General features: G+C 52.8%; 1 protein-coding gene across 1 annotated transcript in view; it reads left to right on the top strand.

Annotated features, from left to right (window-relative positions):
- Positions 1–8,379: 8,379 nt before the first annotated feature.
- Positions 8,380–23,661, top strand: part of ADAMTS2 (ADAM metallopeptidase with thrombospondin type 1 motif 2) — a 243,032-nt gene continuing 227,750 nt past the window's right edge. The window contains exons 1-2 of the mRNA XM_060636396.3: positions 8,380–8,685; positions 9,691–10,085. Of these exons, the coding sequence (XP_060492379.1) occupies positions 8,550–8,685; positions 9,691–10,085 (531 nt within the window). The 5' untranslated portion in view covers positions 8,380–8,549. The remainder of the gene's footprint in view (positions 8,686–9,690; positions 10,086–23,661) is intronic.

Raw genomic sequence — 23,661 nt, 5'->3', positions numbered from 1 at the left:
TTGTGGGATGTTATGATGGTCAAGGGAAATAGTTTACCTAAGAACTTTGCTAAGTCACCAGCAGAGTAGACCCCGTGTCACACTGACCCCTGTGGGGAGAGAAAACTGTGGGGCCCAGCCTGGAGAGTCATCTGTGACCAGGGCAGATGGGGATCATCACGGGGCATAGATATGTGTGACCCTTCTCCTGAGAAGGGAGCTGGGAAGCCTCTGACCACTGTCCTGGTGAGGGCTCCCAGTTCCCAGAGCGTTTTGGGATGAATATGATTTTTCTTCATTCTCTTGTTGATATTGTGCCCTTAGAACAAAATGCAACCTCTGTCTGAGACCTGCAAGGCCCCCCTGGTTACCTGTTTCACTTCAAATCTTCCTCTTTTCCTTCTTTTATCACTGTAGGCTTTGCTGCCCTTCTTTCCCTGGAAGAGAGAAAGCTCTTTCCTGCTGTAGGGCCTTTGCATGTGCTGGTCTCTCTGCTTGAGATGCTCATTGCTTAGACTGCCCATTCCCAGTAACTTCTCTCTGATCGGCTTTTAGCTGAAACCTACCCTCACCTTTCCCCTCCTTGTTCCATGCATTTGATACCATGGGCCTCTTTTTCTTTTCTTCATAGCATCTATCTTTGGAAATTATCTTATTGCATTGATTTGTTCTGCAAATATTTACTGAACACCTATTATGTGCCGGACTGTGCTTTGTCAATCCCAGTATTTCCTGCAAGCCTGGAGTAAGGTAGTTTATGAGGCTCTGGCATCCCATCCACCCATGTCTTGCAGTACAGCCAGGATTTTGTTCTAAAGTCAGCGATGATATGAAAAAAGAATGTGGTCAAAACACGCTGGAAATTTTCCTGTGAGCACAGTTTTGTGCCTACAGCCCAGCGCTGTACAGGGCTGGGTACAGAGAGGGATGGAAAGCAATACCAGCTAAGGTATGGAGGGCCTGTTCTGCTATGGATCAGTTCTGAGCTTTTCAGTGTTAAATCATCAGATTCTCAAAAACCACCCTGTGAAATAGGTGATATTATTATAATTTTTATTAATTTTTTAATGTTTATTTATTTTTGAGAGAGAGAGAGAGAGAGACAGAGTGTGAGCTGGAGAGGGACAGAGAGAGAATCACAAGCAGGCTCTGCACCAGCAGTGTGGAGACTGACGTGGGGCTCGAACTCATGAACGGTGAGGTCATGACCAGAGCTGAAACCCAGTCGGTTGCTTAACCGACTGAGCTACCCAGATGTCCCTACACCATGTATTAAAGACATTTTTTTTAATGTTCATTTTTTTTTTGAGAGAAAGAGAGAGATAGAGCATGAGTGGGGGGAGGGGCAGAGAGAGAGGGACACGTAAAATCTGAAGACGGCTCCAGGCTCTGAGCTGTCAGCACAGAGCCTGACGCAGGGCTCAAACTCGTGAACCTCGAGATCATGACCTGAGCTGAAGTCGGACGCTTAACTGACTGAGCCACCCAGGTGCCCTGAGGTAGGTGATATTATTATGCCCATTATACGGTTAAAGAAACTGATGCATGGGAAGGTTAAGTTTCCTAAGGTCACAAGACTGGAAAGTGGCTGACGAGTCCAGGCTGCCTGTTTCAGGACTGCTTCGAGGAGTTGAATCCATCCATGTTGGTGAGCCGTGACAACGGCTGCAACAGTGACAGGGTGGGGAAGGGGGAGCCCTCTAATTAGGAAGCGTGCTTCATTATTCCAGAGGAACAGCCTCAGTTTGAACCCTGCATTGAAAATAAGGATGTGCCAGGCTCCAAGCTCTGTGTGACACTGGGAGGGAGGTGAGGCGTATGATCCCAGCCCTATAGATGAAGAGACAGGGTGTGGAGAGGCTGAGCATGCTGTGTGCAAGTCACTGTGGGGGTGCTGGAGACACCCATCTGGCCAGCAGGAGAGAAAGGCACTTTGATGAATGAGCTCGAATTCAGGCATCTAGTGGCCAGCGGACAATCATGTGGGTGCTGCCGTCGTGCCCGGGAGAGGTGACCTGGGTTAGAGGGAAGAGGGGGCCGAGTGCAGAGCTAATGAGAGGGTAGATGGAGCTGGTAACCCCTTTGATGTGGGAGCAAGGAAAGGGAGGGGCCCTAGATGTCCCCAGAGCCCTGGTGTCAGCAGAGATACCAGATGTGAACCAAGGAGGGACTGGAGTAGGGGTGGGGGCTGGGATGGGGTGGAAATGGGGCTCTGAGTAGCAGGGGATCTGAGACACCCTGGTGGAGATGCTGGGGGTTACTGCATTTATAGCATGGGATGGACCTGGCTGGGGTGGTTGGTGTCCTGACTCTTAAACCCATAGGAAAGAATGAGATTGCCCCCGAGGGAAGGGGCTGGAGATGGAGCTGAGGAGGGGCCGTGTACATGGGGGCAGGATGCCATCCATCAAGACTGGCCCTGAGGACCTGCCAGAGGCGTCAAGTACAGTGTGAAGAGAAAAGTCTTCTCCAGAGGGGCTGCCTTCAGCCAGATCCGCAGAGCCGGCAAGAGCAGCTGGGCACAGGGATGATTATTTCACTAGAACCAAAAACTTTAAAATCCCATCCAAAAGGTATAGGTGTATGTATATTTTTGTTCTCTTTCAGTGGAACAATCAGAAGAAGGGAGCACCGTTTTTCAGGGAGCAGAAGTGACCAGTTCTTCCATGAGCTCCATTTCAAATGTCCTGGGGACTTTGTGTCTGATCTCAGCATTTCTGTAGAGGAGGAGGGAACCATCTGGAGCTGCTGGGAGGGAGCCAGCCAAGAAGGACCTTCCTACTAGGGATGGGGCCTTGGGCTGGAGAGAGGCCTCCTTGAACCTTCTGGAGGAGCTGGGGGGTCCCCAGGGAGTCTGCAGTGGCTGTGGTGATGGCCAAAGGCTTTCAGCTCTGCATCCAGAGTTTCCTCCCACGGGTCCTGGCCTTAGGATCCCTTGGTTAACACCACTGCCAGCCCCAGCTGGAAGCTTTGGCCCTTTTAACACCCACATTCTAGATGCTGTGAATGGGGCAGGGTCAGGCGAATTGGATAGAAGAAATCTGACACAAAGGTAGTGTGACTTGAAGAGAATAAAGCCCCAGAGGCCAGGGATCCTGGGGTCCAGCAAGGCCTTGGCTAGGGCCACTGGTTGACATTCCCAGTGAGGAAATGCCCAGCGAGGCTTACAAAGGACTGGAACCCAAAGCCCCATGATAGGATTGTGCCCTTCACAAGTTATGTACAGGATTTATATGTAAAGAAATTAATTCTCCATGCTCTATAGGTGACGTTGTCTGGGAATGGGATAAAACGTCACATGGGGAATGTCTTCTTTCACCAGGCAGGGGTAAGCCTGGGACTAAGCCTTGCTCTCATTTGGAAATAAAAGCAAACAAGGTGTTGGGGGCATCAGGGCTGACCTCTAACACACATTCTTCCCCAGACGGCCACTTCAGGCTTGTCCCAGTAACACCCTCTGTCCCGTGTCAGCAGCTGGTTCAGCAATGGGCATGTGACCCAGCCAGGCCCACAGATCCGAGAAGGGCTAGCCAGCCCTTCTGGGAGAGGGCAGGACACCTGCATGTGGCTTGGCGATACTTCTATGTGGTCAGGATAGCCAGGTGTCATGTTGAGCTCTGGAGCCACCATACCTGCAGACTTCCTGCTGTGTGACATGATACATTTCCGTATGTTTTAAGCTGGCTGTTTTATTTATAGCTAGGGGCATCTTTTATTTTTATTTTTATTTTTTAAAGTTTTTATTTTTATTTATTTTGAGAGAGATATAGAGAGCAAGCTGGGGACGGGGAGAGAGAGAGAGAGAGAAGGAGACAGAATCCCAAGCAGGCTCTGCGTTGTCAGTGCAGAGCCCAATGCGGGGCTTGAACTCATGAAACCATGAGATCACGACCTGAGCCGAAGTCAAGAATTGAACGCTAAACCAAATGAGCCACCCAGGTGCCCCTAGCTAGGGGCATCTTAAGGGACCCAGAAATCTTTCTCAGGTGGGAGAGCTGGACCAAATGGCCAGACACAGATGGACCCAGGGCTCCAGACCCTGATCCGAGTGGGCCTAGGACATTGCCACCTGCCCAACCCAGACATTGCCTTGAAAGTTCGTGGGCCTCACTGCCTCTCTGCCAGGTCAGGCATACATACAAGTAGGCACTGAGCTTTTAGTTTTCTCTGGGTCATTACTGTTTAGATTGAGTCGGAGCCTCCAGCTGTGTCTCCATTTAGAAGTGTTGATTGAGCCTGGATCCCCAAGCCTTCAAATTTTAAGTACTTTGTCTTCCTCTTTCAGGCAGAACTGATCCCAGCGGTGGTGGGACACCTCTGTGAGGAACGTGGCAACGAACAAAATTGCTGCCCAGATACTACCCTTATTTCCTCTTTTGCCTGACACAGCTCCCTGTCAGGGTGTGTGGGTGTGTGGGTGTGTGTGTGTGCGCGCGCACGCTCAAGAAACAACAAGAACCACACTCCCCAAAGGCCACCGGGCCTCCACGTTCTGTTCAATCAGCATTCCCCTGACATATTGCTTACCAAGGCCGCTCGTGGCCAGATCTCTGCCAGTGCATCTGACGGGGCCACTGCACCCGCTGTTTGCCAACAGCAGAGGGGGACTGAGCTGCTGTCTTCAGAGGCCCCTTGACAAGGTCACTAAGACCTCAACGGCTTGTTATGCTCTGCATACGGGTCCCAGGAGACTGGAATTGTCTAGGTCCCTCCCCCCAACCCCTGGGAGCTTGCTTGCTGGAAGGGAGGACAGTGAAGCCTCATTGCCTCCATCTGCTTGTTGCCCGCAGCGAGGGCAGGGCCTGCCAAGGATGATGACCTCGTCAAAGGGCAAGAAGAACTTCTGGTTTCTGTGTGGCCACCAGAGGACAGGAATGGCTCTGATGAAGTCTGTGCTGGCACATGTGGCCTGAAAGCTAGAGATAGAGCCAGAAGCCCTGCCCTAAGTTTCAGAATAAGGCAGGGCACCCATCCCATCCAGAGCTGGGCCAGGCACCGAGGAAGACCTTCTCCTTTCTTAACATCTCTGCCCTGAGACACGTGCAGTGGTCTGTGACATCCAAGATGACCAGGAAGGGTCCTCCTCTCTTTCTGTCTCTCACATCCTTTGGGAAGATTTTTTTAAAAATGTTTATTTTTGAGAGAGTGCAAGCGGGAGAGGTGCAGAGAGAGGGGGACAGGGGATTTGAAGTGGGTTCTGCCCTGACAGGTGACAGCGGTGAGCCCCACGTGGGGCTCGAACTCATGAACCACAAGATCATGACCTGAGCTGAAGTTAGATTCTCAAATGACTGAGCCACCCAGGTGCCCCCCTTGGGAAGATTTTAAGAGGGTCAGAGGGCCCGAGATCACCCTGAATTGCCCTCATCCCTCTCTGGGGCTATTCTAGATCAGGGTTCAAGTCCAGCCCTTCAGGGATCAGTTGGTAACAACTGTGAGCCATAGGACAGTGGTAGTGGTGGGGACTGTATCCAGCAGGAGAGCACAAGCCAGATCTAAAGACATTTGAGTCCAGCTAAAACCAAACACATGTGACCCACACTAACTAAGTGTTCCAGTTGAGTTGACCCCGTGGTCCTTAGTTTTGTGTCTTTGGGATCTAGACTGAATGAGCCTACCTGAACAAAGTACCATGAGGGAATTCTGTGTCCCACTTCTCATCTGAAAGAAAAGAAGTGGGGACCAGAGGGTGAGGCAAGCCCCGGGGGTAGGCCAGTACTTTCCCGAAGAGGAAGAGGAGAGATCTGAAACCATGAAAATTTGAAGATGTAGGGAGGTGCCTCTTTTTTTTTTTTTTTTTTTTTTTTTTTTTTTTTTTTGAGCTGCGGACAGGTGATCAGGGAACTAGGACAAGTCAACACGGGGCCCCCTACATGAAGGACTCAATAGGAAATTGCAATGCACATGTGCCTGATTCATCTGCTCAGCCTTGTGGGATATCACGGTGGGGAGTGAAGAAAGGGCTGGTCATGGGCAGTGATCTGCCTCCCACTCATGTCTGGGTGAGGCCCCAGGAGGCCAGAGGCGACGTGGGAAGGAACAGCCGCCAGGGCTCATTCACGAGTGTCGGGGAGACAAACCCTCTTTCCAAGGTGTAGCCTACTGCTGGTATTTCAAAGTGGTGCCAGATAATGTAGTTAGGTGGCCCCGTCTGAAAATAGCACTTCGCAAAGTGAGAGAGCCATCCATTTTCAATTCTGCTCTTCTATGGCATCAAGGGAAAGGTCTCTGCTTCTGCTAGTCTTTCTCACCACTTTCCCCACACTTGCCAGTCAGCTTTGGCCTCAGCGCCTTTTGCAGGCAATCGTATCTAGAATTTGACAATATTTTTTTTGGGGGGGGGGCTTGATTTTATTTATTTTTGGCAGTTATCTTTGCATTATGGTAAGATGTTGGCCTTTCCATTTATAGTGGTGATTTAAAGTATCCTTTAAAACCTTAAGTACAAGTACATGGCTAAGTACTGTATGAGGAAATAACTGTGGGGATGGTGGGGGGATTATGGTAACAATAATAGACCTGGCAGAGAAGCGACTGAGACAGTAGAACATGACCCTTGAAGTAGGTGAGGCTTCTGGTTGGGTCTTATCCGTCTTTTGAGGAGGAGGAAAACACAGACAACCACAGGAGGAATGAGTGGAAGAGTGTCATGAGTTTCAAGACAGCACCTAGATAGACCCAGGTCTGGGCTGCCCAGTTCCCTCAACCTTCAGGATTCAACCCATGCCACTTCTTACAGGAAGTCCTCCAAGATGCCTGGCTCTGAAGCCATCTCTCTTCCCATACACTGATCACCATCCACTTTCTCTGGAACCAGGTATGTCATCAGAGATGACAAAAGTGGATGCCTGCTGGGGGTGGGGGAAGAAGACCTGTAGTGAACTGCAGGGCAGATGCCCCATTTCATGGTTGATAAGCAGAAATGCAGGCCCGGTGTGGCCACACTTTACAATTTCTCAAGAAAAACTGAAATCTAAATTCTTATGTGAAATTTCACTATTTTTAGCATTGACAACAAATGTTCACTATGTCTGGGGGCTGGATCCTGTCTTGGGCACCCTCAGGCAACACAGAGGGAAGATTCCAGGTGAAGATGGCCATCAAGCTGCAGAGCCCTCACACCCAGATCCTGAAGATGACGGAACCGAGGATGCAAAATCACAGCTAGAACAAGTTGTGCAAGTCATGTGTTTGTCCATAAGACCGGGCCCTCCTGGCCGGCAGGAGGGCCCTGAGTCATCAGACCCTGCCTGACCAAGGCCAGCCCCAAAGCCCTGACCACATTGGTCTGGGGCAGGGTGAATGAGAAAACCCAAAAGGTGTCCACCATCCAGGGAAGTGAGGCAGAAGTCTGGGCTCACATAGCAAAGATGTCCCCAAAGAGACATGCCTAGGAGGGGGTTTCCAGGTGGGACCTAGGGAGGGAAGGTCACTGTGCTGGGGGACAGCAGGCCTGGTAGGAGAGTGACTTCAGGCAGTGGGAGCACTGTACTGGAGAGGCGGGGATTCCACCTGGGGATGGGCTTTGACAAACTTGCTCCAGAATGGAGAGGGATGCCTCGGGTGGTGAGTTGGAAAAGGTGGGTAGAGTGTAGAGAGGCTATTTTAGGCAGGCCTGGGAGTGCAAAGGCCAAATGCCAGGAGGCTGGTGGAGGTGGAGCAAATGAGGGCAGCAACCTGACTGAGCTCTGGGAGGCAGGCACAGGCTTGGGTGGAGAAGGCTGTATTCAGAGGTTGCAACAGAGGGTTGAGGAGGCAGAGAGGGACAGGAACTTTAGGCAGAGAGGAGTTGGGGACTAAGAAACCTTGCATCTCTCCGTAAGGGTAAAAGTTTATATTTGGGATAGCCCCTGCAGTGCACGCACCCTCCTATTGAAAGCATCTTCCAGCCTCTGGTGTTTCCATCTCAAGCCTCCCCAACCCCGTCCCATTCCTACGCCCGGTCCTGCCCCAGGGCTCCCAGAGAGCGTGAGGCGGCCCTTTGAGCCCCAAGGCTGACGGGCGGGACCCGGGCGCCCCAAGGACTCTCTGGGTGGAGATGCTCGGGCGGGCGCCGCTCCTCCGACGTTGGGCGCCGCTCCTCCGAGGTTGTGCGCCGCGAGGGCGCGGGGCGCGTCCGATGGTGGCCGGTGGCGGGGCTCTCCGCCACCAACCCCCCCCCCCTCGCCCGGCCAGCCGCGCTTCTCTGCCGCCGCCTCGGGGCGTCTCTGCTTCGCTACGAGCCGGGAACCGCCGCGGCGGCGGCGCGAGGAGGGGAGCGGGCGGCGGCGGCGGCGGCGGCCGCGCCAAGAAGCGCCGGGTCACCGCAGGCTGAGGCGCCCGCCGTCCCCGCCCTCCCCCTCGCTCGCCTTCTCCTCCCTCCCGCCTCCCTCGCTCGCTTGCTCCTTCCCTCTCCCCGCCTCCCCTCCGCGCTCCCCCGCCCTCCCCTCCGCGCCTCGCCTCCTCCGCCCCGCGCCCTGCGGTGCTGCAGCTGCGGGCGGCTCCAGCTGCCCCCAGATGTGGGCTGGGCGGCGCGCGGGGAACTTTCGCGCCGGCAGCGAGTGCGGGGCCCCGGCTGCGGTCCGGCTGCCATGGATCCGCCGGCGGGAGCCGCTCACCGCCTGCTCTGCCCCGCGCTGCTGCTGCTGCTGCTGCTGCTGCCGCCGCTCCTGCTGCCGCCGCCGCCCGCGGACGCCCGACTCGCCGCCGCCGCCGCCGACCCCCCAGGTAGGTGCGGCCGGGCCCCCGAGCCCCACGACCCCGGTCGGCCGGGCCCCGCCCCGCGTGCCCCGCCGCCCCCTCCCCAGGCGTCGTCCAGCCCGACTTGGGCAAACTCTGTGCACCCCGCCCGGGGCCAAGTTGGCCAACTTCGGGGCCGGGTTGGTCGCGCAGGGGGCGCCCCGCGGCGCACCGGAGCGCCTCGGGCCGGGGGGAGCCTCGGAGCGTTCGCGGCTCCCGGGACGCGGAGCATGGAGATGGAGGACGGGGAAAGCCCCGCGGCAGAGAGCGCAGCGCTAGCCCCAGCGGGTCCTGGGGAGCCAGGGCGAGGCTGCGCCGGGGCTCGCGTCCGGGGACGCTCGGGAGGAGCCGGGTGCTGAGCTCGCCGCCTTGGGCCCTGAGGACTGATGGGCTCCCTGGAGGGAATCCCTGAAGATCCGAGGGACCCTGCTCCACTCCTCCCTGCCCTCGGGCGCGCGGGGAGGGGGGCCAGCGTTGGTCCAACCGAGAGCTGGACACGAAGGACAGGCCGCGCGTGCCGGGGGGAGCCGAGTCCTCGCCGCTCCGGAGGCAAGCGGTGAGGGCGCCCGGGCGGCGGGGACCGCGGAGGGGTAGAGGCGCACGGGTAGGGGCCCAACCAGCAACGGCTTCGGAGCAGCCCCATGTCCTGCCAAGGACGGTAGGTTCAAGGGACCGGGAACAGTCTGACGGGGCCATCCCCAGGGGAACTGTGAGGAGCTCGCGGAGCCCCAACCCAGAACCGGGCAGGGGGCAGAGCTCTTGGCTGGCAGGGTCCCAGAGGGGGACGGCCTGGGGGCGGCGGGGCTCCGGAGTGATGTCCCTGTTAACGCCCCTTCCCAGTTGGAAGAAGGCCGGGGAGGTGAAGGTTAGTTTCTGGGGGTTGTTTGGCAGAATGCCCTTCCCTGTTCGCAGCGGTGGTGGCGGCGGGGTGGTGGAGGGATGCGGGGTTTCGCGGCGAGGCTCTGGCGGGTCTGACGCCCCTTCCCGTTGCAGGAGGGCCCCTGGGGCACGGAGCGGAGCGCATCCTGGCGGTGCCGGTGCGCACTGACGCCCAGGGCCGCTTGGTGTCCCACGTGGTGTCGGCGGCGTCTGCCCAGGCTGGGGTACGCGCCCGCAGGGCCGCCCCTGACCAGACCCCGGGCTTACCTGGAGGCAACCAGGAGGACCCCGGCGGCCGCCTCTTCTACAATGTCACAGTCTTCGGCCGAGACCTGCACCTGCGGCTGCGGCCCAATGCCCGCCTCGTGGCGCCCGGGGCCACGGTGGAGTGGCAAAGCGAGTCGGGCGCCACCCGCGTGGAGCCCCTGCTCGGGACGTGCCTCTATGTCGGAGACGTGGCGGGCCTGGCTGAAGCCTCCTCCGTGGCGCTCAGCAACTGCGACGGGCTCGTGAGTACTCACTTCTCTCGCTCCTTTCTGTCCAAGGCCCTTGCCTGGGAATTGGAGGCTGGTTACCTGTGAGTCCAAGGCCTGCACTGAGGACCTCCTCTGTACCCCTGTGTGCAGGGACCACGGGGCACTGACTGAAGTGGTTGGCAGGAAAGCAAGTTATTTTGACCGGCCCAAGAGCAGGTGATTTAGGCAGTGGGTCAGGGTCTCTAAAGCTCTGATCAAGCAGAAGAGTGTGGTGTCCCTTATGCGTGCTGGGCCCCAGGTCTTCCTATCGTAGCCAAGTGTGTGTACATCTCTGGGAGTGTGTGAATCTGCACATGTGTCTTGGAATGTTGGTGTGCACTCGTGTCTGGGTACCTGTGCACCTGCGTGAATATGTGTCTTGTGCGTGAGCATATCTGTAGGTTTCTGCTCATTTGGGTGTCAGGGTATCTGTTGAGTGTGTGTCCCCGTGCGTTTGAGAATGTGTGGTATGTGTGCAAGGGGGCACATGGGCTGGCGGTCAGTCTGCTTGCTTCTGTGCTGCCCAGGGAGTGGGTAGTGGTGCTGAAATGCCCGGTTATTCCTCTGCCCCCTGGCTGACCGGGAGCCACTGATTTTCATGCTGTGGTTTCCTGTTGAACTCCAGCTGGTAATTTGAAAAGTCGGTTTTCTCTCTCTATTTTGAGCCAAGGGGAGCATTTGGAAATACAGGCTCTGATGCCCACGGGTAGCCTCTGAAGGACAGGAGAGAGGCCCAGTCCCCTCCTGGGACTTTTTGGGCCACCCAGTGTGACTGGAGCCCTGGGAAGTTTTCCTGTTTTCAGGGGCCCCAGAGGGACCATGGCTTGGCATCAGGGGGCCTCAGAGGAAGCCTGGATCGATGCTCAGGGAGGAGGCTGACATTGGCGGTGCTCTGTCCGGCCGCCCCGGGGCCTGGCACGGGCAGAAGCCACTGCAGTTTTCTATTTTGGATTGGGTGTGCGGTGGTCAGGCTGGCGGTGCTGGCCAGACATCTGAAGCCGCCCACCGTGGCTTCTGCTGTAAGTGCTGCTCAGGACACTCCTGTTCTGAGCGAGTGGCCGCTCTCCCAGCCCTGCTGGCCCCCAAGTCCCCCTGTCCTCAGGCTCGTCCTGCCTGCCTGCAGAGCCAGCAATGACACCAGTGCCCCACAACCGCTGGTGTTCTTTTTATGGAGACACAGGAAATGTCACTTGTTGCTTCGGAAAATCACTGCCTTTGGCTGGATTTCATTAGAACCCAGGCATATTGCAAACAACTATAAATGTCCTTGAAGGAATTGGGTTATCCTGGTGCGGCCCTTTGTATGTCCGAGGACATCCCGGGCCTCGTAGGTGTGTCTCATTTCGTGCTGCAGGTGAATTTCCTAAATCAAAGGAAATTGGTGCTGGGGACTCCAGGGGTTGGGGGAGTTGACATGGATGCAGTCTGTAGGTGGGCCAGCTCCTGTGTACTGATTAATTCCTGAAGGACAGCACTTCAGGGAGTCTGTGTCACTATATCACTCATTCGTCTGTCATTTGGTGATTCATCTGTTTAGCCAGAACCTCTTAGTGTGTTTGTCCACTGTGCCGGTCAGAGGTGTTCCTCGCCCGGTGCCCACCTGGGTTGAGGGTCTGAGCAGTACCCCGTCCCTGCCTTTGACAGTGATCTCCTGGGGGCTATTTGAAGAAAGAGTTGCCAATAGGCAAAGGTGCATGTTGGCAATCTCAGAAGAGGGAAGAAGACGTGCAGAGGTACCAGGTATGCGTTGGCCGGGTCAGGACAGACATGGTGAGTGAGATGTCACATGTACTGGACACACGCCTGCACACGTACAAGATGGAGCAGGAAAGAGTTGGACTTGGAAGACTGGCTGGGCCTTGCCTCAGGGGCCTTGAATACTGGCAGTGAAAAATGGCCTTGAGACAGTGGGGCATCAATTTTAGTTCTTTAAATTTCTTTGTTTTTCTTTTTTTTCTTCTTCTATTCTTTCTTTCTTTCTTTCTTTCTTTCTTTCTTTCTTTCTTTCTTCCCTCCCTCCCTCCCTTCCTTCCTTCTTTCCTTCCTTCCTTCCTTCGGCCTAGAGATGGTAGGGCATCAATATTAGTTTTTTACTATTTTTCTTTTTTCTTTTCTTTTCCCTTTCCTTCCTTCCTTCCTTCCTTCCTTTTCCTTCCTTCCTTCCTCCCTCCCTCCCTCCCTCCCTCCCTCCCTCCCTCCCTCCCTTCCTTCTTTCCTTCCCTCCTTCCTTTTGTTTTGGCATGTGTGCCTCTTCTCATTTATAACAATTAATTCCTTAACCTTTGAAGTCTCTCTGCATCAGTGATAGGCCTGGGGCTTTATACATCATGCAAAGCCGTGGTCTCCACAGCTGTCCTGCAGGGGAGGGATCCTCATCCCTGGTTTGCAGATAGGCAGGGAGGCTCTAGGAGGATGAGCCACTTGCTCAAGACCACATAGGTAGGATTCTGGCCTGGTTCCCTCCAGCTACTTTTTCCACAGCGCTCCCAAGACACTGAGATAGGCAATACCTGTGCATCCCCTCCCAATGGGCCTTATATGGATAAATGCATCTCACTCACCCAGAAACCCAGGCCCTTAACCCCCGTGCCACACAGGCCACCTTTCTCCTCAGCTTTTGCTCTTCCTTCATAGATAACACAACACACGAAGCAGGTATGTCAGGCTGTGGTGTGTGTGCAAATCCCCAGGGACCTGGTTAAAATGCAGGTTCATCACATCTGCGGTGGGGCCTGAAGTTCTGCATTTCTCATAAGCTCCGAGGCTAATACTCCTGGGCCTCGGCTTGCCCTTTGAGAAGCCAGGCTCAATAGCCCCCTTTCTGCAAGAGAGTTCTGCAGATTGTACCACACGTTGCCTCTAGCAAATGGGGTTCAGCCGACAAACTGGTGTGGGCAGTGCTGTACCTTGCATTCAGCTTGTGAGATTCAGGGAGTCCATCGGGATCTCTGAGAAGTTCTGTAATGAAGAAGTCGTCTCAGGGCTCCTGGGTGGCTCGGTCGGTTAAGTGTCCGGCTCTTGATCTCAGGTCAGGTCTTGATCTCAGGGTTGTGATTTCAAACCCTGAGTTGGACTCCATGCTGGGCGTGGAGCCTACTTAAAAAAAAAAAAGGAAATGTCTTGTGCTCTGTGTAATCCATCATGTTCTACGCAGATGGGACCGTGGAACCCCTTCTTTGCAGAACTTTTGGAACTAGTCTTCCTGGAAGACGTGAAGAGAAACCACAGAGCAGGGTCCCAGCAGGCAGCTGTGGTCTTAGAGCTTACATTTAGATGGGACATGCCTTTCCCAAGAGCCACAAGCCCTTTCAGGCCTAATGTCCTGCTCCTGGCCAGGGACACACAGTTGCTCATCTACTTACCTGGCCCTGAGTTTGTTTCTCTGCTTTAAAGGAAGGGACAGTGGCAGTAGCTTTGTTTTCTGTGGACAGGAGTCTCCTAATCAAGGGGATTCTTAATTCACCATATTTGTCAGGATCTTTTCAGTTACAAGTGATAGCTTAAGTTAAATTAGTTTAATTAAACAAACAAAAAAAGGGAAGTTATTAGCTCACAGAATGGTAAATCTTCAGGCATGGCTGAATCCAGGTGCACTTGTCTCCTGTCTCTGTCTTCTATGTGTTAGCTTTGTTGTCAGGTGCAATTCTTCTGTGGTGCCCCCGTCTTTCCAGGGGCCCCAGCAGTGCCTGACTGACATCTTTTTCTGATTATTTCTGGCTGAGTCCTGGGTATGACTCTGGCTAGCCTGGGGTCTAATGCTCTTGTGAGAACCCCAGAAATGGAGACCAGAAGAGGTGCTGTTTCCTCAGTTACCATGAGATTGGGATTCTGGGCCTGCCAAGATGTAGATCTTTCTGGAGTCAGGTAGAGGTGCAGACTCAAGAGATGCCACATGAAGACATGCTTTGTAAGGCATGCCGGGCACTTTATTTCCAGAGAGGCTGGGAAATGTAGAGTTTCCAGGTTGTCTTTTTTTTTTTTTTTTTTTACAGCCACTAGACAGAAATTGTTCATGATATGCACAGGGAAAGGGTAAAGTTTGTCTTTTCATGATGCATAAGAAAATTACACTTAATGAAGGATTCTTGCATATCACATTGCTATAGCTTTCTAGTACCTCTCGGGCCAATTGATAGGTATGCTAATTTCACATCATTCTTATATGCTCATCAAAAACCCAATAAGGGGCACCTGGTGTCTCAGTCAATTAAACGTCCGACTCTTGATTTTGGCCCAGGTCATGATCTCAATGTTGTGAGATCGAGTCCCCTGTCAGGTTCTGTGCTGAGAGTGGAGCCTGCTTAAGATTTTTTCTCTCTCTCTCTTTCCCTCTGCCCCGCTCCCCTCCTCAAAAATACAGCAACAACAATGAGAAGGCTGTTGGCATAAAAATAATAGTGAGTCGTAGTTTTTTGTGCCTCTACTATGTGCCAGGCTCCCTGCTGAGCACCTGATATCACCCTGTTCAATCCTCGCACTAGCCTATGGTCTATGCCTGATATCCCCATTCTACAGATGAATGAACTGAACCTCCAAATGCTGAAACCTTGCTTCTGATTCCAAGACCACGCCAACTACATTTTATTGCCTTTTTTTTTTTTGCATGCCAACAAAAAAGAATAAAAAGGAAGAAATGCATTTCTTGAAAACGGTCCTTACCTTTCCTGTTTTGACTCTTAGAGACCTTCTCAGTCAGGGGCATTGTCTGTTGTTTGTGGGAGCAGGGAGCAGTCCTGGTGGCTGACACACTGCTCACCCGCTCCAGCCTGCAGCCCCTGGCAGGTTGCCTCAGTCTTCACAGCTGGGTGATGGCAGCGGGGACTCCAGTAGGACCGAAGCACCCCGCGCCACCTCTGCCTCCCACCTCAGTGCAGCTCTGGGGACCTCTCTGGCCAGATAGGGCCTGACGGGGCCAGTGGGTGGAAGTCTTCATGGGCTAGGCAGTGGGAAGGGTCTGGTCTCTGAGGTCTGGTCCCATCCTGAGGTCTGACCAGGGGGGCAGTGTATATCCTAATGTGGGAGCTCAGTATGAGCCCCCATGATTCTGCGAGGCAGAGCCCTCATCATATGGCCAAGATTCAGAGAGGCCCAAGGACTTCTGTCTGGTGGGCTGGGGCTCCTGGCCAGGATGGCAGCCTGGCCAGGAGCCAACTCTGTCCAGTCTTTTTTTTTTTTTTTTTTTTTAACATTTATTTATTTTTGAGAGAGGGAGAGAGAGAGAGAGGGAGAGAATGCACACATGTGTGTGTGAGCATGGGGGTGGGGCAGAGAGAGGGGGATGGAGGGTTTGAAGTGGGTTCCATGCTGTCAGCGCAGAGCCCGACGTGGGGCTCGAACCCACGAGCTGTGAGATCGTGACCTGAGCGGAAGTGGGATGCTTCACCGACTGAGCCACCCATGCACCCCTGTCCAGTCTTTTTAAGTGTCACCAAGGTCTACAGAGAAAAGTCATTTGCTGGCTCAAGGGACCAAGATGAGTTTCATTCCAGCTGGCTCAGATGCTAGAGTCGGGCAGGCAGGTGTGGCAGGCTCGGGCTGTGGGGCTGGGGTGAGGGTGCCTAGGACTTGCAGCTGTCCCTTGTAAGGTCTTCCTCCCTCCCACCCTACCTTGGCACTGCCTGGGGGGGGGGGCAGTGAGAAGATCTCAGGAACACCACAGAGGGGCTGTGGGACATTCCAAGTTCCCTGGGTCTTGGGGGTCCTCAGGTCAGAACAGCAGAGGCACCTGTTTGGCCCCTGCTCTTGGCAATCTACACAGCTGTCCCAGAGTAGTCTCAGCCTCCTCCATGGCTTCTTGGCTCCTTGTTGTTTTAAGATTCATTCAGTTTACATGACAGAAAACTGACTTACAATAAATGAAATAAACAAGGGAGGTCATGGGCCCAATTATCTATGGGGTCCTGAGGAATTAAGGCATGGCTGGATCCAGGGGCTCAGGGCTTGTTTCAGCACATGCTCTCTGCCTTTCAGTTCTGTCACTCTTTGTGTTTATCTCAACATGGCCTTCCCCATGTGGGGGCCACCGGCAACTCCTGCTTAATTTGTCTTCTTCCACGGTGGCAATCAGAAATGGAGAGCAGTTCTTTCTGGGTGGTTCCTGCTAGCATCCTAGAGAGGGCTCTGATAGGGCCCATTTTTATTTTTATTTTTATTTTTTTTTAATATATGAAATTTATTGTCAGATTGGTTTCCATACAACACCCAGTGCTCATCCCAAAAGATGCCCTCTTCAATACCCATCACCTACCCTCCCCTCCCTCCCACCCCACATCAACCCTCAGTTTGTTCTCAGTTTTTAAGAGTCTCTTATGCTTTGGCTCTCTCCCACTCTAACCTCTTTGTTTGTTTGTTTTTTTCCCTTTCCCTCCCCCATGGGTTTCTGTTAAGTTTCTCAGGATCCACCTAAGAGTGAAAGCATATGGTATCTGTCTTTCTCTGTATGGCTTATTTCACTTAGCATCACACTCTCCAATTCCATCCACGTTGCTACAAAGGGCCATATTTCATTCTTTCTCATTGCCACGTAGTACTCCATTGTGTATATAAACCACAATTTCTTTATCCATTCATCAGTTGATGGACATTTAGGCTCTTTCCACAATTTGGCTATTGTTGAGAGTGCTGCTATAAACATTGGGGTACAAGTGCCCCTATGCATCAGTACTCCTGTATCCCTTGGGTAAATTCCTAGCAGTGCTACTGCTGGGTCATAGGGTAGGTCTATTTTTAATTTTTTGAGGAACCTCCACACTGTTTTCCAGAGTGGCTGCACCAGTTTGCATTCCCACCAACAGTGCAACAAGGTTCCCATTTCTCCACATCCTCTCCAGCATCTATAGTCTCCTGATTTGTTCATTTTGGCCACTCTGACTGGCGTGAGGTGATATCTGATTGTGGTTTTGATTTGTATTTCCCTGATAAGGAGTGACGTTGAGCATCTTTTCATGTGCCTGTTGGCCATCTGGATGTCTTCTTTAGAGAAGTGTCTATTCATGTTTTCTGTGATAGGGCCCATTTTTAAACTGATCGCTATGATGTAGGCCTGGCCTGAGTCTCTTGCTCACCTTTGGGATTGAAAGTGAGGGTCAGATCCCCAAACTCTGGAGTGGGTTGGCGTTTTATGTAAAAGCAAGAGGAGGGTGAATGTGCCAGGCAGATGAAAACAGTTGCTACCACACACTCCACCCGGACTCCAGGTCCCAGAGTCCAGCCCAGGTCTCTTCCTGGGCTCCAAACTTGCCTGCGCAGCTGCCTCCAGGGCTCCTTCTCTGGTTGACCCCATGCTTCTGAAATGGAATGTACTCTCCATTCTCTTCCAGACCCCACCCTTTCTTGGGTGGGAATCCCAGGATCACCCCTCTCCTCCCTGTGCTTGACCCCATATCCAGCCAGCCACCATCTTAGACATCTCTGGACTTCATTCCAGTGCCCACGTCTCCACCATGCCTGACTCTAAGCCTCGTCTTTTGTGCCTGTGTTCCTCAGCTGCTGCTGAATGGTCTCTCCCCAGCAACTCTTGCCTCACACAGCAGCCAGACTGATTTTATAAACCACATATTAAATCATGTCACTCCTTTGTTCAAGATCTTTCAATGATTTTTATTGCCCTTAAAAAAAAAAACCCGGAAAAACATCAAAACCCACTGGCCTGGCATTCAAGGCCCCCTATGACCTGGCCCAGTGGCTTCCAGGTTCGTCTGTCATTGTGTCCCCCTCATGCTTGTGCCCCAGTCACACTGATCTTTTAGTTCCTCCAACCCTGACACTCCCAGCTCAGGGCCTTTGCATAGCTTGTGTGCCTGGACCACTCTTATCCCTTCATCTTTACTTGGCTCAGTCTGTAGGTCTCAGCCAAGTAGCATTTCATACAGGAAGCCATCCTAGACATTCGCATGCCATGTTACACCCTGTGCTTCTTAGTAACCTGTACCATAGGTAATGTGTATCTGGCTATGTCTGGGCTATGTAGGGCCCAGCTGTGAAATCAGAGTTCCTGAAGCCTATGTAGGAAAGGGCTGTGGACTTGCCCTTGAGACCCTGTACCCTTCCCTTCCCCCCTCCCCCCCCCCCAATGCCCAGGGCTGGCCTGCCTCTCCTTATCTGCTCTCTTGCCAATCCCAGAATGTCCACCTTCAGTGGGGCAGACCACTGAGAATGGCTGACAGCTCTACCTCCTTTCCCACAGGAAAGCACTTGTACACACATGTGGTATTACAGGTTTCTTGCCCCCACTTTGGGGTTCATGAAACCTGAGTTCAAAACCACTGGTCTAAATCAAACTAAGTAGGGGATGGAAGTCCCTCCCCACCCGCCCCCCACCTCCCGACCCCAGACCTGTATGGGGAAGTGTTAGGTGGGGGTGAGGAGATATCAGGCTGGGCTCTGGCAAGCCACCTTGCAAGCCTGGGCAAATCCTCCCACCATGAGAGCCATCAGTTTGTCCAGATGGAAAGTGGGAGTTGGAGTTAACCATTTCTAGGACCCTTCCAGGGCAACTCCAGGTGTCTTAGGGGCCAGGTGGGGAACAGACAGACACACGTGAGGGAACAGAGTTGGAGGATGGAGAGGCGGGGATCCCCGCGGACACAAGCCCCACCTCCCTTGAGAGATTGCTGCCTCTGGTGAGTGTGGGCTCTTTGCTGCGGAATCCTCTATTGTTACTTCAGAGAAACTATGTTTCTGAATCTGTTGATATCATGTGGGCAAACAAGTCCAGTGTGAAGACTGACAGGTCCCCTGACAGGGCCTCCAGAGGCAGGTGTGGAAGCACTGGGAGATGTGCTAGCAGCAGGATCATTAGATGGGCCAGGGTTCCCTGCCAGCAGGGGCTGGGGAACCTGCTGAGAACCCAGCCTCACTTCATCACAGCTGTCCCACATACCCTTCCAGGACATCCACAACCTTATGGCTGACCTCCCCACCACTTCTCACTGGGAAGGATTTGGTGGAAGGGAAGGAGCTTCCTAGGGGCTCTTCCCTGCCTGGGCTGGGTAGGAACATGCACTGACCTGTGGCTGCCATGATGGAGGCTTACTTGTCAGGGGTTTGTGTTCAAGGTGGCATATCAGCAGCCTGTGACCCCACCCCACCACCCCATTTCTTCGTGGTGGCCCCTCAGAATGAGACTCATCTGTCTTTATTGAATAAGGCATCCAAAGGCGGGGGCGCCTGGGTAGCTCAGTCGGTTAAGCGTCAGACTTCAGCTCAGGTCATGATCTCGCGTCCAACTTTGGCACAGGTGATGCTCTTGCAGTTCATGGGTTCAAGCCCCGCGTCGGGCTCTCTGCTGACACCTGGGAGTCTGGAGCCTGGTTTGGATTCTGTGCCTCCCTCTCTCTCTGCCCTCCCTCGCTCGCACTCTGTCTCTGTCAAAAATAAATAAACATTAAAAAAAAAAAATAAGGCATCCAAAGGCACCTAGAGTAGTCAAAATCATAGACAGGAGAGTGCTGGTTGCCAGGGGCTGGGGGGACGAGGGGAGAGGAGTTATTATTAATAGTTACGGTTTCAGTTCTACAAGGAAAAAAAGAATTATAGAGATGTGTAGTGGTGATGGTTGCACAACATTAAGAATGCATTTACTAGCACACTAAGAACTACACAAAGAATGATTAAGATGGTAAATTTTATGTTGTGTGTATTTTACCACGTGAAAAAGGGCATCTGAGGACTCATGGGATTCAGTAGGTAGTTCAGGGTTGGAGTGGTGCCCCTTGAATCCCACTCACTCAGTTTTCCTCCCCTGTGTGACTCTTTCTCCTGGAGGACCAGTGGCTGCGGCTGTCCCCACACCCCTCACATCCCCAGGGACAGGCTGCGGAAAGAGAAGCGGTCTAGTTTTTGGAGGTTCCCGCCAGTCTTGAGCTTCACTCTGATTGGCTGGGATTAGGTCACGGGACTTTTCTATAGCCAATCACTGTGGCCCAGGAATGCCATGTGCTGATTGGCTCTGGCTGAGTCATATGATGCAGCCACGGCTTCGAACAGCGCCAGGAGAGCGCCGGGAGCTGCGACCACCAATGACTGCGGGGTAGCGGCTTCCCGCCTGTGTCACTCTTCTGCCGGCCGAGGGCCCTGCTGCCCGCGCTGTCCCTCAAGAAAAGGCAGAGGATCAGTGTCTATACCGGCTACCTTTCCTGGAACATGTACCCTATCACTGCGGTCGTCCTGTGAGCTCGCCATTGCTGTCCCCCTTTGACAGATGAGGAAAATGAGGCTCTGGTGAGTTACTCGGATCTGTGGGCTCTCCCAGTGTGGTGTCGCCTCTCTCCATGGAATCCTCTAGGGTAAAGAACACAGTGGATTGGTCGGTCACCGATCTCCGAGCCTGAGCTCTGGGAGGCCAGCTCTTTCTGAGTCATCCTCTGTCACCTTGACACCCCCTGCCCTGACTCTGTGGCCATGTGTGTTTCTGGCACTGGTTGTGGAGTGTAACGGTGCCATCCATTTATGTGTTGGCAGGCTTCAGGCTCTTTCTGCCCCATGGCCAGCCTTGGCTTCCTGTCCCCTTGTGCCCCCAGCCCTTAGTGAGTGAAGAGTGATGCTAGGGTCCGCTGGAAGGTGGGGAAGGCCAGATCCTCACCTAGGCCTGCTGTGAGCACCATGAGTGCCATAGCCAGGGTGAGCACTCACTGAGGAGCTCATTTGCTCTGAGACACAGGGACACCTCCCATGGCCTGGAGTGTCCACCTAGCACTGAGGCTGGCTTTACTGTGCAGTGGCCTCAGCTGTGGTCTGGGCCTCCCCGTTCTGGTCTCTGAGATCCATAGGGGCAAATGCGTGTGGGGTCCTTCCTGGGACCTTGGGTCTGTACTGGCAGGCAGACACATCCTTCATTACCCTCACTGCCCTCCTCTGCTTGGGCAGCCTGGGGGAACACATGTGCATGTTTGTGCGCCTCTGCATGGCAATGTGTATGTGTATGTGGAAAGGTGTGAGTGTGTGTGCATGTGCATGTGCATGCATATCTGTGTGTGTGTGATGTGAAAATGGATGTGCACGTAAGTGTGTGTGTGTGTCCATGCATGGGAGCGTATGCATTGGAGTGAGCATGAGTGTGAGCATGTGCGTGGGTTTGAATGTGCATGTTTGTGTCTGTGTGTAGGTGTATATATGTCCCCATTTGAGTGAGCATGTGCATTCAAGTGTGAGTGTGTATGATGGTCGTGTGTGTTCTTGGCAGGGGCTTTCCTCAAGGGGAGGGGATTGAGAGGGAGCAGAGGTACTGAGGGGAGGGGGAGACCCCAGCCCTGTGAATCTTGGGACCACCTTGGATCCCCCTTCCCCCACTGGCAGGCGCTCTGGAATGGGAGGGCCCAGGTAGGAGCCTCTTGCTCTGCTGCTTATGTTTCATATTAAATGTCAACTGTCCACCGGGTCTGCAGTGCTGCCATTAATATGGAGAAGTTATTACAGAGCCTGGAGCTGGCTCCTCGGGCTCATCCATGAATTTCAATTACCTTGCACATCTACTCTAGGCCTGTGGAGTGGGGTGCACAGCTTCTCCTTGGAGGCAGAGGAAACCCTGGCATCCAGGACCCAGGCCCAGACAGTGCAGGGAGCCTAGGCAGGCTCTGCGCTGCCCCACCTTGCCCTGCAGGTTTCAAGCGAGCACGGACTTGGTGTGGCCCAGAGGCTGCCGTGTCACACGGTCATCTCTGTCCCACATAACTGGGCAGCCAGGACAAAGGCTAAAATGCCACTAAACCTCATTTCCTTGGCTTGCAAAGGAGGGGAACCTATCCATACCCACCTTGCTGGGCTTTGGAAGGATGGGTGGGTGCACAGCAAGCCCTTAGCCCAGGCCTAGGGCTTGGGAAATTTATGCATTTCATCAGATCGAAGGTGCCATCAATCATAGGGCACACCAAGTAAGAGCAGACACTCCTGATAAAACTGCGCCGTGCTGCCTTAACTTCGGTCCTAAGAGGCATAGATAGGCACCAGCCACCCTGCCCCTAGTTGCTCCAAAGAGTGGGCCATTTCTCCCTTCTCACTCGCTTTGCTTACTTAGCATGTGACTGCCTTCTTCATTTTGAGGTGTCTTCTTCTCCTTGGTAAAGTGTGGGGTTGCGGTCATTCCTCCAGGGACATTCCTCACTGATGCCAAAGCTACACACTTCCTTGTCTCGGTGACCTTCTGCACATGCTATAAATGTTTGCCATTGTGGTGTGGTTTTTTGAGGACATTTTGGGTGGCAAGGATCTCCACACAAAAAGTGCTGCCCCTACACCCAATTCAAGTGAAGTAATAGCAATATGAGTGAAACACCATGGGCAGGCTGGTGCATGCCAGCCAACACCAGCCACTGCATGGTTGCTGCCGACTGCTGGCGGTGAGAAGATCCGTTAATTTCCTCCCCAGTTCAGAGGTGGTAGGTGCGAAAAATGTGCGTCTAGAGTCCTGGGCATGCAGTTTTTATTGTTGTTGTTGCTACTATTGTTATTATGTTACAAACGATTTCAGGGCACTGTCTGAGAGCTGGCACGCAACTCTCAGGCCGAGAAGCAGAGCAGCGGCTGACACAGGGCCATTCACGCCAGAGGGACTAGCCCTTGCTAGCTCTGTGAGCAGAATATTCAAGGATTCATCTTTGAACCTGGATAATTCTCCTCTGAAAGCAGGGATTGTGACTCCATGGCAAATAAGGTGTATTTCTGTTCCATGCAAGATTTGTCTAAGTCTCAGGCGTGGCCAGTGTGATTGGGAACAGAGCTTCTGTAGGTACGATGAAAAGTGGCTCAAGCGTGGTGAACATGAATGTATATAAAAAAACATACATCAATGTTTTTTTAATGGATGACGCCACATACGGTCTCCCGTCACTTGCAAACGAAATGTCGGGTTGATCGATATCACAGATGAATTCTGTTTTTCTGTCACTCTGTTCTTCAACCTGTACTAAACTGTGTTTATCATTAGCGCCTTTAAGCTGTGATAGCTGAAGTATTAGCTACTTTATAGCTACACTGTCCACCCACGGTAGCTATGAGCCAGCTGAGCTATGAGCTGGGTGAGGCTTTTGACTATTTGAAATGTGACTGGTGTGAAGTGAGTGTGTGAAGTGAGTGCCTAAGTGTAAAATACTCAGTATTCAAAGACTTACTACAAAAAAATATATAAGATATTTCATGATTATCTAGAAGTATTGATCATAGGTTAAAATGTTAATATTTTGGATATACCGGATAAAGTAAGAAATATTGCTGAAATTAATTTCACCTTTTTTTTTCCCCTCAACGTGGCTCCATGTGAAGTTCTCATTACATTTCTGTTGGACAGTGCTGATTTGAGACATCTGGCTGGATACCTCCCGTTTTGCTGTTATTCTTTTGCAAAATTTTCTTGGCTGGTCACATCTGTTTATTCTTTCAATTGAATTTTAGAATTGTTTTGTCAGGTTAAAAACATCCCTTGCAAATTTGATTGACATTAAATTAAACCTAGAAACCAGTTAAAGGAGGAATTGACATAATTTACAGCATTTACCAGGAACATGGTGTATTTTTCAATCGATTTAATTCTGCTTTGATGTTACTCAGTAAAGTATTATACATTTTTTATATGGGT

The sequence above is a fragment of the Panthera onca genome, chromosome A1 (assembly GCF_046562875.1).
Source record: "Panthera onca isolate mPanOnc1 chromosome A1, mPanOnc1 haplotype 2, whole genome shotgun sequence".
NCBI classification, from domain to species: Eukaryota; Metazoa; Chordata; class Mammalia; order Carnivora; family Felidae; genus Panthera; species Panthera onca.
Note: the sequence above shows the minus strand (reverse complement) of the source record. Positions and strands in the feature narration are given on the sequence as shown.